The sequence below is a fragment of the Aquarana catesbeiana genome, linkage group LG01 (genome assembly GCF_042186555.1).
Source record: "Aquarana catesbeiana isolate 2022-GZ linkage group LG01, ASM4218655v1, whole genome shotgun sequence".
Taxonomy (NCBI): Eukaryota; Metazoa; Chordata; class Amphibia; order Anura; family Ranidae; genus Aquarana; species Aquarana catesbeiana.
The window spans coordinates 218112617-218124939 of NC_133324.1; the positions used below are offsets into that span (position 1 = coordinate 218112617).

Consider the following 12323-nt stretch of genomic DNA (forward strand, 5'->3'; position numbering starts at 1 on the left):
TGTTCTCTAAATAAAATTTTTTTTTCTTGGGGTCAAAACTTAGTTTTTTTTCATTTAGGCTTTCATATTTGTATTGTAATGGTCTTATCCTATCATGTTTCAGTTTCAAGGTGCACGCATTTTAGGGATTCCTGTTATTGTCACAGAACAGTACCCTAAAGGTCTTGGAAGCACAGTACAAGAACTTGATCTAACTGGTGTGAAACTTGTAGTCCCAAAAACAAAGTTCTCTATGGTATTGCCTGAAGTTGAGGCAGCGTTGGCTGAGATTCCTGGAGTTCGTAGTGTTGTATTATTTGGAGTTGAGGTAAGTGTTTAAATTTGATGTATTTATTTGGGATTCTATAATGCATGGGAATGAGCATACAGTATATTTATATGCTTTGGAAAGGCCACTGCCCCTTTTCTTTCTACTTTGTGCCTCTAGCTTTAATTTAATTGCAGACAGCACACCGTATGCTACTTCAACTTAAAGAATAAGTTCACCTTTGGGAGCATGTTGCACCCATATTTAAGGTGTAACATGCTCCAATAGTAGTTCTTCTGCTAGCTCCTACGTCACTACAGGGTGTACTAGCCTATGGTGGGGATATTCAACTCATACAGGCTTTTTTACAGCAGTGTCTTACGCTTCTTTTTAAAAAAAAATATGCAATTATGCCTTTGCTGACAATTTCTTAAAAATTCTACCTGATTGCCTACTGAAGCCTCTGGAAGAACAAAAGAGACAGACAAGTATTCTCGAAAGGAGAGCTCAGCAAATGGCAGTCTGCGTGTTTCTCATAAAGGGTTAGGCATCATAATGGCAACGGTTTTTTTTTTTTCTTTTGAGACCTGTGAAGAGGCTGATTTTCCTGCTGTGCAATTCAAAGGGGACCTGTCTGGATAAAAGTTTGGCTGCTGCCATTGCTAACCTTTTTTTTATTATAAAGGTACAAGTTTGGATTGGTTGTCCATTTACTACTGAAGTTGCTGACTTGGACTAGGTATGCAGATCAGGAATTTTGATTTCCTATTTATCACAGGGCTGTGGCTCATCCAGAAAATCGGCATGTAGCAAGTTAGTGTTTCTAATAGTAATGAATTTAAAATGGTTCTAAAGGCTGAAGGTTTTTTTTTTTTTTTTTTTTTTTTTTACACTGAAAGTAAAAAAAACAAAAACCTTCAGAGTGCTATAGACAAGCCACTTGCTGTGGGGGCCCTTGTGCATGTTGGGAGGGGCACAGAGCGGCGGCGGGGGACCCAGGAAGAGGATGATCGTTGTGTTTCTCTGTGCAAAACTATTGCACAGAGCAGGTAAGTATGAAATGTTTTTTCCTTTACAAACCCTTTAAGTCAGAATTCTTAATTTGAATACTTGTTTCTGGTTAGTGATTCAAAATGTTGAAGCCAGAGGCATAGTCTGACAGCCAGGCAACTAGTATTTTTATATAAACGTCAGCAGTTGCATCCCACCTACTACTCTCTTTATATTGTTTTCTTTAGTAGTAAAGCATATGACTGCTCCAGAGCATCTCCATTTAATGAAGAATTTGGCAATGGCACCTCCCCTGGGACAGATTCACTTTTATCAGTTGATTTAAAAGTAGATAAATCCAGAAATCCATCTTATAGGTTCTGTAGACTGCTCTTTGTTGTGTCAGCCTACGTAATAGCATCTCTAAATTAATGTAACATTTTGCAGTTCAAGTCTCAGTTATTTATCATATCTTTACCGGAAAAGTTGTAAACTTCTTTGTGTATAGCTTTTCCTGTTGCTTTCACGTTGAGTAATCCTGTCATATTTGAGCTAGGTCTGTATAAAATTGCAAAGCTCTAATAATACAAAGGGGCAAGAAGTTTTCAGATGGAAAATATTAACTCTTCACTAAGTTGAACACATTGTAAAGAATAGTCTTTGAACCTCCTATCTTTTTTCTGCACTACCATAGATTGTGAGTTTCACATCAGGGCAGTGGGAGTTAGTTCAGCTAAATCCAGAATATAAATATAAAGCACCATAGCCAAAGAACATTTCTGAACTTTTCACCTTTCTACAAACCATGCATATATTGGCTTACCCTTTACAATCTTCAGCAAGAGATGTTTATAGTCCCCGTGACTTTCTATCTTTTATGTCCAGATAGTAAAAGCTAAACCTTTAAAGCACAACTCTAATGTCCACCACTGCTAGTATTTCTTTTTTATATATTTACCATTTTATAGTTGTTTTTCAACCTGATCACATGAACTGCAGGTTCTTCTGCCTATTCACATCTTGTCTGTGAGAGGTCCTTTGGCAGAAAGAGGCGCTGGCTGCTATCTGTATCATTGTATTTTATTGTATGTTTATGATGCCCTGCAGTCACAGGATGTCCTCCGTCTTCCAGATTAAATGACATTGGGTGTCGCTTAACCTAAAAGACTGAGGACATCTAGTGGCATAAAGGAATTGCTTCAGGGGACCGTGCTGAAGAGTTGAGTACTGCAGCTAATGCAACTTTTTTTTATTTAAAAACCTGATGGGGGGTCTCTTTTTAAAAAGTGCCCATAGCTGGGGTTTAAGCTGGCCACAGAGTACAGTCTGGTTGTACCAATCGCTGTGCCATGTGAGGGCCTAATGACTGGATGTGAATTGAATGGATTGCTTACATAGGTCCTCACACTTCATACTGTTGGTACATTATCATATTGTAGTTTGTGTTGCCAACATATAGCAGTGTCAGTTGAAAGCTTTGAATGTGACAGTTTTAAACCCTCAGTCTACAGTATAAATATTATTTGACACATCTGCAAGAGGACACACTGTATAGCGGGCATCACTAAATGGCGGCCCGCGGTCCGCGTCCGGCCCGAGCTGCTGCTCTTTCTGGCCTGCTGCGATCACACCATTTAGTCGCCGCTTTTGACCCCAGCCTCCTCTGCTGTCATTAGCAGAGCGGAGCGGGTGGCAGAAGGCGGGAGAATTTTGGACTGGGGCGGGACCAGCACTGCATGGAGAGAGGTGATTGGCTGCCAGGAGCTGGTCCTAGCAATCATCAGTTTGCTAATATGAAAAGGTAACCCGGCAGCTCCTGCGCCCCACCCAGTGCTGCTGTGCCTTCAGTTTAGGATTGTCCCACCTCCTGCTCTCCACTCTGTGAAAGGTAGCATGAAGGGTAAGGACTGGGGGTAGGGTGGCCGTGCTGTGTGTGTGGGGGGGGGTTGTGTAAAGGGGAGCAGTACTGTGGGGGGGGGGGGATATGTAAAGGGGAGCAGTACTGTGGGGGGGGGGGGATATGTGAAGGGAGCAATGCTGTGGGGGGGGGGGGATATGTGAAGAGGGCAATGCTGTGTGGGGATTTGTGAATGAAGGGGGGCAGTGCTGTGGGGGGGGGGGGGATTTGTGAAGGGGGCAATACTGGGGTGGTGTATGTGAAGGGGGGCAATGCTGTGGGGGGGGGGATATGTGAAGAGGGCAATGCTGTGTGGGGATTTGTGAAGGGGGCAATGCTGTGGGGGGGGGGAAGATATGTGAAGAGAGCAATGCTGTGTGGGGATTTGTGAAGGGGGCAATACTGGGGTGGTGTATGTGAAGGGGGCAGTGCTGGGGGGGGGGAGATTTGTGAAGGGGGCAATGCTGTGGGAGGGGTGTATGTGAAGGGGGCAGTGCTCTGTGGGGAGGGTTATGGAAGGGGGGCAGTGCTGAGCAAGATGTGAAGGGGGACAAGCAGCTGCACACAAAATGAGGTGCTGCACAGAAAACGTGCAGGGGTACCATTTTGATTCTTTCATGCAGTGAAATACAAGGTGCAATTTCCTGCACATGGAAATTGCACGGTACAAAGGCACCAGGCAGTTTCCATGCGGCTGCATTTTTAAAAAGGTGCCAGGACCATTTCCCAGCAGAAAACGCAGGCACAGCAGCCCATTCAAATGAATGACCTGTCGTTCGGACAGTCGATTCGGACCTCGCCTGGAAGACAATTTTACTAATTGGACCTCTATGAATTTTAATTTAATACCCCTGCTGTATAGTGTTAGAAAATTCAAAAGTTCAACTTGTACCTTTTTTTTTTTTTTTTTTTTGTTTTCTTTTAGACTCATGTTTGTATTCAACAAACAGCATTGGACCTAATTGGACGAGGAGTAGAGGTTCACATTGTAGCAGATGCCTCCTCCTCACGAAGCATGATGGATAGGATGTTTGCTTTGGAGGTATGAATAAATGTGATTGATTTAAAATTGTAAAGTCAGACATCTTGTTATCATATGGCTAAATATGCACTCCGTTTATACATGAAAATGTTGCAGTTAGGTGTTTTTCACACCTCACTCCCCAACCAGCTAATCCATGTAATTACAGGTGCAGAATGTAGCAAGACTTGAAAACTAACTTGCACCTATTTTTTTTTTTTATGACCTGAATGAAATAAAATAGGCCTTTTATACAAGACAGCCGAAAACATTGTGCATTTACCTGTACTAGCTGCCATAGAAGATCCACGTTTTACTGTTCTTGTTAGCAAATGCAATACACCCATATGAATATGTCTCCTGGGATGCTTCAGGATCTCCTTTGAGAAAAAAGTTATTCTTGGTAACACTGGCTGGTAATGAGAGTGTAGATATAGGCCTGGTAGTTAAAGTGTATAGAATCTGTTCCATTTACTGGTAAGTCCTCTTTAGGCTCACTTTCCAAATATTGGGAACTTGTGTCACTATTTTGATTCCTGTGAGAGGAGAGGAGCATCCAATACTTTCCTATAATATGGAACAACATGTAATGGCCAATTTTATATTTTGTTTTATTTAATAACCAAGCAAAGCAATATAAAAACCTAAGTTGTTGTTATGAATTCCTCTACAATGTTTCTTCCTTGTTTCCTCTGGTGTGGACATGTACATAGAGAATGGTGTACTGCTTACTTTTTTTTTTTAGATGCAGCTGCAAATATGCTGTACTGGTCATATTATATGTATAATCTTCATTTAAAAAGTGCAGTTTACCCCAATAATCAGAATTCCTTCCTGTCACAGGAGCTGCCCTAAATTGGGAGGGCAGAGCCCAGGGCAGTGGGGATCTGAATCCCGCTAGTTTCCATCCCTGTAGACCCTCTTCATTGAGGAGAGGGTACGCCCTTCCACCTAGTTATCTTTCCCCGGGTGAGGTGCCTGTACTTTAGTAAGGTTAGTCCCCTGTGGGGTCCCACCTACCTCTCTCACACAGTTCCCCGCCCCCAGCATCAGGGTTGTTTCTGGACACAAGTCCTGAGACACGTTTGGGCACGCAATGGTCTGTTACATGTGCATAATCCCGCACAAACGGAAGATTTCCCCACACACTTGCCAGCTAGCCTGCAAAAAAAACCCCAAAATGACATGGTCTAACAACTTACATTAAAAATAGAGGTTTTAGTTGCACACATGTGCCAACGTGAAAGCTGCAGTGCCTTGTCAAGGCTCTTCTGTAAAATGCAGTCCTAACTCTTGTTTTCGAGAGTCTCCAAGTTGGAGCATATATAGCAGTGGATAAATTAACCACTTCCAGTCTGTAGGCTGTAAGTATACGACCTTGGTTTGAAGCAGTTATACTGGGAACTGTAGCTTCCGCTACAGTCATGATCCCAGCACCATTCTTTGGATCTGGCGATTCTCTCTTGTGTAAAAGGCTGTGGAAGGGGGTTACCCCATCCACGCCACCTTTGATGCCGCTGGTCGCATTCCCTAGGAAGAGTGGAAGGAACAGGTAGAAGTTCCCGCCCCTCTTCTGTGACATCAGAAACTGGTAGTGACGGGGATTTCATCACTTCCAGTTTCGGTTTGTTTATTTACAAGCATTACTGGCTTGTGAAGCATCTGTTTAAACCAATATTGGTTTGATCTGCTGCTTGGGGGTCAGAGGAGAGATCTGAGGTCTAATATACCCTAGATCTCTTTATAAAGAGGACCTGTCATGGCCTATGATATCAAAAGGGATGTTGTTCATCCCTTGTGATAGTAATAAAGTTGAATAAAAAAAATCTAAATGTACAGTGGTATTTTTTTTTTATTTTTATTTTTTTAACACCCTATTTCCCCCATTTTCATGCACGCATATGTACCACACATGAGATATCTCTGTGAATGACAGAGCAATAGTTCTAGCACCAGACCTCCTGTGTAACTCTAAACTGGTAACCTGTTAAGGCTTTTAAAGCCTTGCCTACGGATAATTTAATGTACCATAGTTTTTAGGCATTCCCCTGGTGTGCACAATTTTAAAGCCTGACATGTTTGGTATCTATTTACCTGTCATAACATCATCTTTTATCCAAAATTTGGGCATTATAATGTGTTTGTTCGCTAAAAAATGTTTAAAGTGTATTTTTTCCAAAAAATTGCAACAGCCGCCATTTTATTCTCTAGAGGCCTCTGCTTAAATATATCATGTTTGGGGATTCTAAGTAATTTTCTAGCAAAAAAATGCAGATTTTTACATGTATGAGAGAGAATTTCAGAATTGGCCTGGGGGGCAAGTCGTTAAGGGAAGGTATGTCTGGAGGGGGCCCACTCTTCCTCAGAGGTGCTTCACTCTTCTCCTCTGCACTCCTGCTGTGCTTTGGCAAATGCGCAGCTAACCCACAGTTTTCATGCAGGTTAGCTGTGCTTTCCCATAGACTGTGTCCCGCAGGTTTGGTGCGCTTTCAGAAAGTTTACCAAAAACTCCTGCATGCAAACTCTAATATTTGAGAGTTGCAACTGATCCTCCTGCCCATCTTCCCTGTTCCTTCTCCTTCTGTCTGCTTTCCCCTCACATAAATGTGCACTGCACCCATCTCTGCACCTCTGGTCAGTCTCAGCTCTTGAAATTCCACACTAGGAGTCCACGCACTCATAATACCCTTTCCATCCCATCTTACTTTTTATCTCTTCTAATTGTCCTGTCACCATAATTCATCCTAGCACACTCTCTGCAGTCCTTCACTCTGCTCTTCATTAACTCATACTCTTACTAACCTGAACCTCCCCCTGCCTATTCACCTTTTGTGTGTTGGGAATGCACACAAAATCATGCGCTTTCCAGACAAGTGCAGAAACGTGCTACCCTTTAGCAGACGTGCAGCCGTTCTATTAATTGATAATGGAAAGTGGATGTAAAGGAACGGCCAATGTCAAGTTCATGTGCGTTTTTAAAAAGACATTTTATTTAGGGTAGCAACAATAAAAATCAAGTCAAATGCGTTTCGGGGGGAACAAGGACTCCCCCTTCCTCAAGGCTGCTGTTGTGGGCTATTGGAGAAGAATCCTAATAGGGTCTGCCTGGGGCTGCACATTGGGCACTCCATAACATTTACTTTGCTAGAATACATGTGGAATTGACCAGTGGGCCATACCCTGAGACAGCAGCACAGGCCCCCGATAGGGCCCACCTTCTTTCAAGCCAGGCACTAATCTCTGGAAAATAATTCTCCCTACCCACCCATACTTTCACCCATGTACAAGCAGTGACCGATCGAGTCAGTCCAGTGCGATCTCCACCCCCAAAGAGCAATTCATTGATAATGACACCCTCACTCATCTGCTTATATATGCATTTTCATACACCTCAAACCACATGGTGCCAGTTCGGTGCAGAGTATTTGGAAAACTTTTAGGGAATTTTCAGCGTTTCTTGGGCATAGAGCAGCCTATTGAAATGCATGGGCTGCCCGATGCGTGGGCTTGTGTGCATTCGGTGGCACCTGTAGGTGTGCTCATAGCCTAACTGAATTCACAATTTTTATTTATTTTTTTTGTAATTCAAATTGTCACCCACAGTCTCTATCAAGTCTTAACACAGGTCTTGTAGTGCATTCTGTCATGGTTCCATTAAGATTGACTCCTCTTAAGTGGATCATGTTCTGCCTTTGTAGCCTAAGGGGGGCGGGGGGGGTGAGCTATAGTAAAAATTGTGGCTCACCCACCTGTTTATCACCCCCTAAATGCAAATGTAAACAAAGCCCTAGGGCTCATTCACATGAGTGGGTAGGTGATGCATGGTAAAAGCAGGTGGTTGAGCCATAGTTTTACTGCCCCAACCACCCACCTAAACAAGGTGATGCAGCCACTCGGGGCATTTTTGCATTTAATGTGAGCCATGCAGTACCGTCCTGTGCAATAAACACAGTAGTGACATAGTAGGTTGGCATCTTTAGGGCTAAAGTAGATGGTGAGAATTTGAAATATCACCCACTAACCTGTCAAACACCAGCACGGACATTTTATTCCAATGACATGGATGCAAGGACATTTTCATTTAGGGACAACACTGACTTGGGGACATGTTTCCTTCCAGTGACATCACTGATACAGGGATGTTTTTCCTTCCGGTAACTTCCCAACACAGGGACATTTTTCCTTCCAGTAACACCACATCTAGAAACTGCACATTTTTTCCTTGCACAGATGCATGCATTTGATGTGCAGTTTACATGCAGTTGATGCGCATTTACATGCAGTTGATTTGTGTTTTTCTATTTGCATTTGCCCTGTGAGGTCACTTCCTTCCTTCCTTCTTTCCCTGGGCTTCTATGTGTACTGTGATGCTTTGCAATGCATTTGCATGTGTTTGTGTGTGGGAAAGAGAAGCTGCGCTATATAGAGGTGCAGGCCAACAATGGCTTGTATTTTCCAAGGTAGTGAATTGCAGTTCAAACAAATCCACAAAGAACACCCAAGTGAGCTAGATCCTTATTAAGTGCCACCACCTAATGAAAAACTCGCTTACCAGATGGCAAGTGGATGGCTATAGCCCAGCCAAGGCCTTTGCTTGAGCGAGAGGAACGTCCAGACAGGTGCAACCAAATAGATTATCTGTATGCTCCAATCCCTTGATGCTGTGAATCTCCCATGGGCCTCAGTAACTCAAGGATGAGTTAAAACTCATAGAAAAGATCTTGCATTCAAATCCTCCTCATTCCTTTCTACTTCTCGGCTTATTGGTGGTAAGAATCTTATGCTCCTTAAACTGCCCATTCACACTGGTGGCTTCACTACAGCTGTTTCCAGGGAGGATCCTCCTTCACTCTCTCATTCAGGTTCAGCTCCGCTTTTAATCAGTAAAGTAAAAACATCAGATAAGTATATAAAACATTGGTTTGTTCTCACAGACTCGGCTCCTCCCCTCTTTTCGCGATTCACCCTCTCATTGGGCTTCCTCAGTAGATGGGTACACGTTTGCCGTGCAAAAAATGCAGCCTGCTCTACTCCTCCCTTTTTTTTTTTTTTTTTTTTTTTTTTTCATGCGTCCAACTGCATTCCACTGAAAGGGCCCTAAGGGGTCAAAATGATCTTCCTGGGTTATGTTGACAAAATTCTCAACAGGAGATTAAAGCCCCACACCCAGAATTTTGATCCTGAAAATGAGTTTATTCCAAGTATTACTGACTATAATATCCAACAGCCACTGGCTGTGGAATTGGGTCTGCAGAGACAGTTTAAAGGATAAACGCGTAAAAAGGATTTTGTTTGATGGAGAATAATGCTTTAGTGAGTCACTAGGCACCTTTTATTAACCACCTGCTGACCACCCTATAGCACTTTTACTGCTACATTATGGCAGCACTGCGCAGGATCACTTATACAGTAAAACCTCAGATTGCGAGTAACTTGGTTTACGAGTAACGTGTTTTTTTTTTTTTTTTTTTTTTTTATTGTTTTTTCATTTTTTTTTAATCCTGACTCGGTCTGCGAGCGTCTGTCTTGCAAGATGAGCAGGATTAAAGCCTCTGGGGTGGGCAGTACCGCATTTGGTCAGAGGTGCAGGGGCGCCAGTGACGCTCGGAGACACTCGGTTCCTGTGCCTACCCCCCCACCTCTGGCCACATGCGGTACTGCATAGACAAGCAGTGGCTGTGGAGCGAGTATCGGTTTCTATTGATTCCTATGGGGAAACTCTCTTTGATATACAAGTGCTTTGGATTACAAGCATTCTTCTGGAACAGATTATGCTTGTAATACAAGGTACTACTGTATATACATAATCCTGCACTGCCTGCAGGGAGTGCACATGTGTGCCGCCGGCAGGGCCGCTTCTTAGAGAATTCACAGCAGAAGCCAATCTGCGGGCGCTAGGCACTCTGTCCTCCGCCACCCGCCGGTATTGGCAAACTACACAGAACGGGATCTGTTGATGTAAACAAGGCAGATCGTCGTTCTGACAGGGGAAGGGATGGATTCTGGGTTCCTGCAAAGCAGTACACACAAACACTGGCTAGGCACCCTAGATGTTTCCCTGCTAGTGTCATTGGTACAGTGACCGTGCATACTTTTAGCACTGATCACTGTATTAGTGTCACTGGTTCCCGCAAAGTGTCAAAAGTGTCAGTGTCTGATTGTCCGCTGCAATATTGCGGTCCCGCTATAAGTCACTGATTTGCCGCCATTACTAGTATAAAAATAAATAACAATTCCATAAATATATCCCATAGTTTGTAGACGCTATAACGTTTGCATAAATCAATCAATATATTTTATTATTATTATTGGAATTCTTATTTTTATCAAAAACATGTAGCCGAATACATATTGACCTAAATTTATGAAGAAATTTGATTTTTTATTTTATTCCGAACTTGTCAGTCTTGTTTTTGATTATACAGCAAAAAATAAACAGTGGTGATCAAATCCCACCAAAAGAAAGCTCCATTTTGTGGGGGGAAAAAAAGCACATACATTTAATTTGGGTACAGTGTCACACGATCACGCAATTGTCAGCTAAAGTAACGCAGGGCCGTATCGAAAAAATGGCCTGGTCATGAAGGGGGATAAATCTTCCGTAGGTCAAGTGCTTAAAGTAACAGTTATAAAAAACAATCTTACCCAGTAAGAAGAAAGCTAGAGTATCCATGGTGAAGTCTGCCCATTTCGTTAGAATTCCTTTTTGTCCCTCCCAGGTCCGAAAGCCAAGCTCATATTTTGCTCCATATCACCTTGATTTTATGCCTTTCAACCTTCTTTTTTTTTTTTTTTTTTTTTTTTTTTTTTTTTTTTCCACGCATGTTTAGAAAATCATTTTAGGCCTGAAGATTTCTTAATACCCCCAAAACATTATATATTTACTGTCTAATCAAAAAGTTCAATCTGGGCAGCTAAAATACCACTCCCGTTCCTTTTAGGTTGCTGCTGTAATACTGTAAAATTGGATTCACAACACTCCCTAATCTTAGATCTAACACCACAAAGTGTAGCACAGCCATGTAACCTTCAAGATGTGTCATACGTTTACATAATCTCAAACATTATGCAAAACATCAGCAAAAAGGAAAAATAATGAGATGATTAATAATTATGAATAAAGACTGTCCAGTGAAGCTAGGAGCCTTCACCTCTGAAACCCACGCAATATCGTATGGAGTCCCTCAAGGGTCACCTTTATCACCAGTGCTCTTCAACACCTACATCCATTCCTCTCCTCAAAATCATCAGAAAATCGGACCTCTGCTACCACTTTTACGCTGACGACACGCAACTCTACTTTCGCATCACCAGACAAAAAGACCATTATCACCAACTAGAAAAATGCCTCACGTTGATAGATGACTGGATGACCACTGGCTACCTCAAACTCAACGGATCCAAAACCGCTTATTCTACTACACGCAAACCAAAATACAAAAAACAAGAACCCTTGGACACCGCCCACCGTCTTTGGACAGACCATCGCCCCAAGCACCAAAGCCAAAATTCTACGCAAACTCCCTCTACACCGGACTACCTAAATCAAGGGTCTTCAAACTATGGCCCTTCAGTTGAAGAACTACAATTCACATCATGCCTAGCCATGTCTGTGAATGTCAGAGTTTTACAATGCCTCATGGGATGTGTAGTTCCGCAACAGCTGGAAGGTCATAATTTGAGGATCCCTGACCTAAATACCAGATTGCATGCCTACAACTCATCCAAAACACCACAGCAAGACTGATAACATGAAAAAAACCCTGGGAATCCATTTCCCTGTCCCTGAGGAGCCTACATTGGCTAACCATAAAGGATCAGATCACATTCAAGACCCTCTGCCTCACCCACAAATGCCTACATGGAAACTCGCCTCAATACTTATGCGAGAAAATAAAACGATACATACCTAATCGCAGTCTACGATCAACCAACCAAAACCTCCTCCACGTTCCCAAATCCCGCTACAAAATGAAGGGAGAACGAAGATTCGCAGTCCAAGGACCACGGCTATGGAACACTCTACTGACCAACATCAGCATGGAAGAAAACTATCAGGCCTTCAGGAAAAAACTCAAGACCTTCCTCTTCCACAAGCTGGACCCACAGGATGGACCAAGCGCCTTGAGGCAATTCAGTTCGCAATTGCAGCGCTATACAATTCATTC

General features: G+C 42.8%; 1 protein-coding gene across 2 annotated transcripts in view; it reads left to right on the plus strand.

Moving 5' to 3' along the window:
* ISOC1 (isochorismatase domain containing 1) overlaps positions 1-12323 on the plus strand; it is a 72868-nt gene that overhangs the window by 40582 nt on the left and 19963 nt on the right. For both annotated transcript variants that reach the window (XM_073625093.1, XM_073625101.1), the window contains exons 4-5: positions 104-307; positions 4060-4176. In XM_073625093.1, the coding sequence (XP_073481194.1) occupies positions 104-307; positions 4060-4176 (321 nt within the window). The remainder of the gene's footprint in view (positions 1-103; positions 308-4059; positions 4177-12323) is intronic.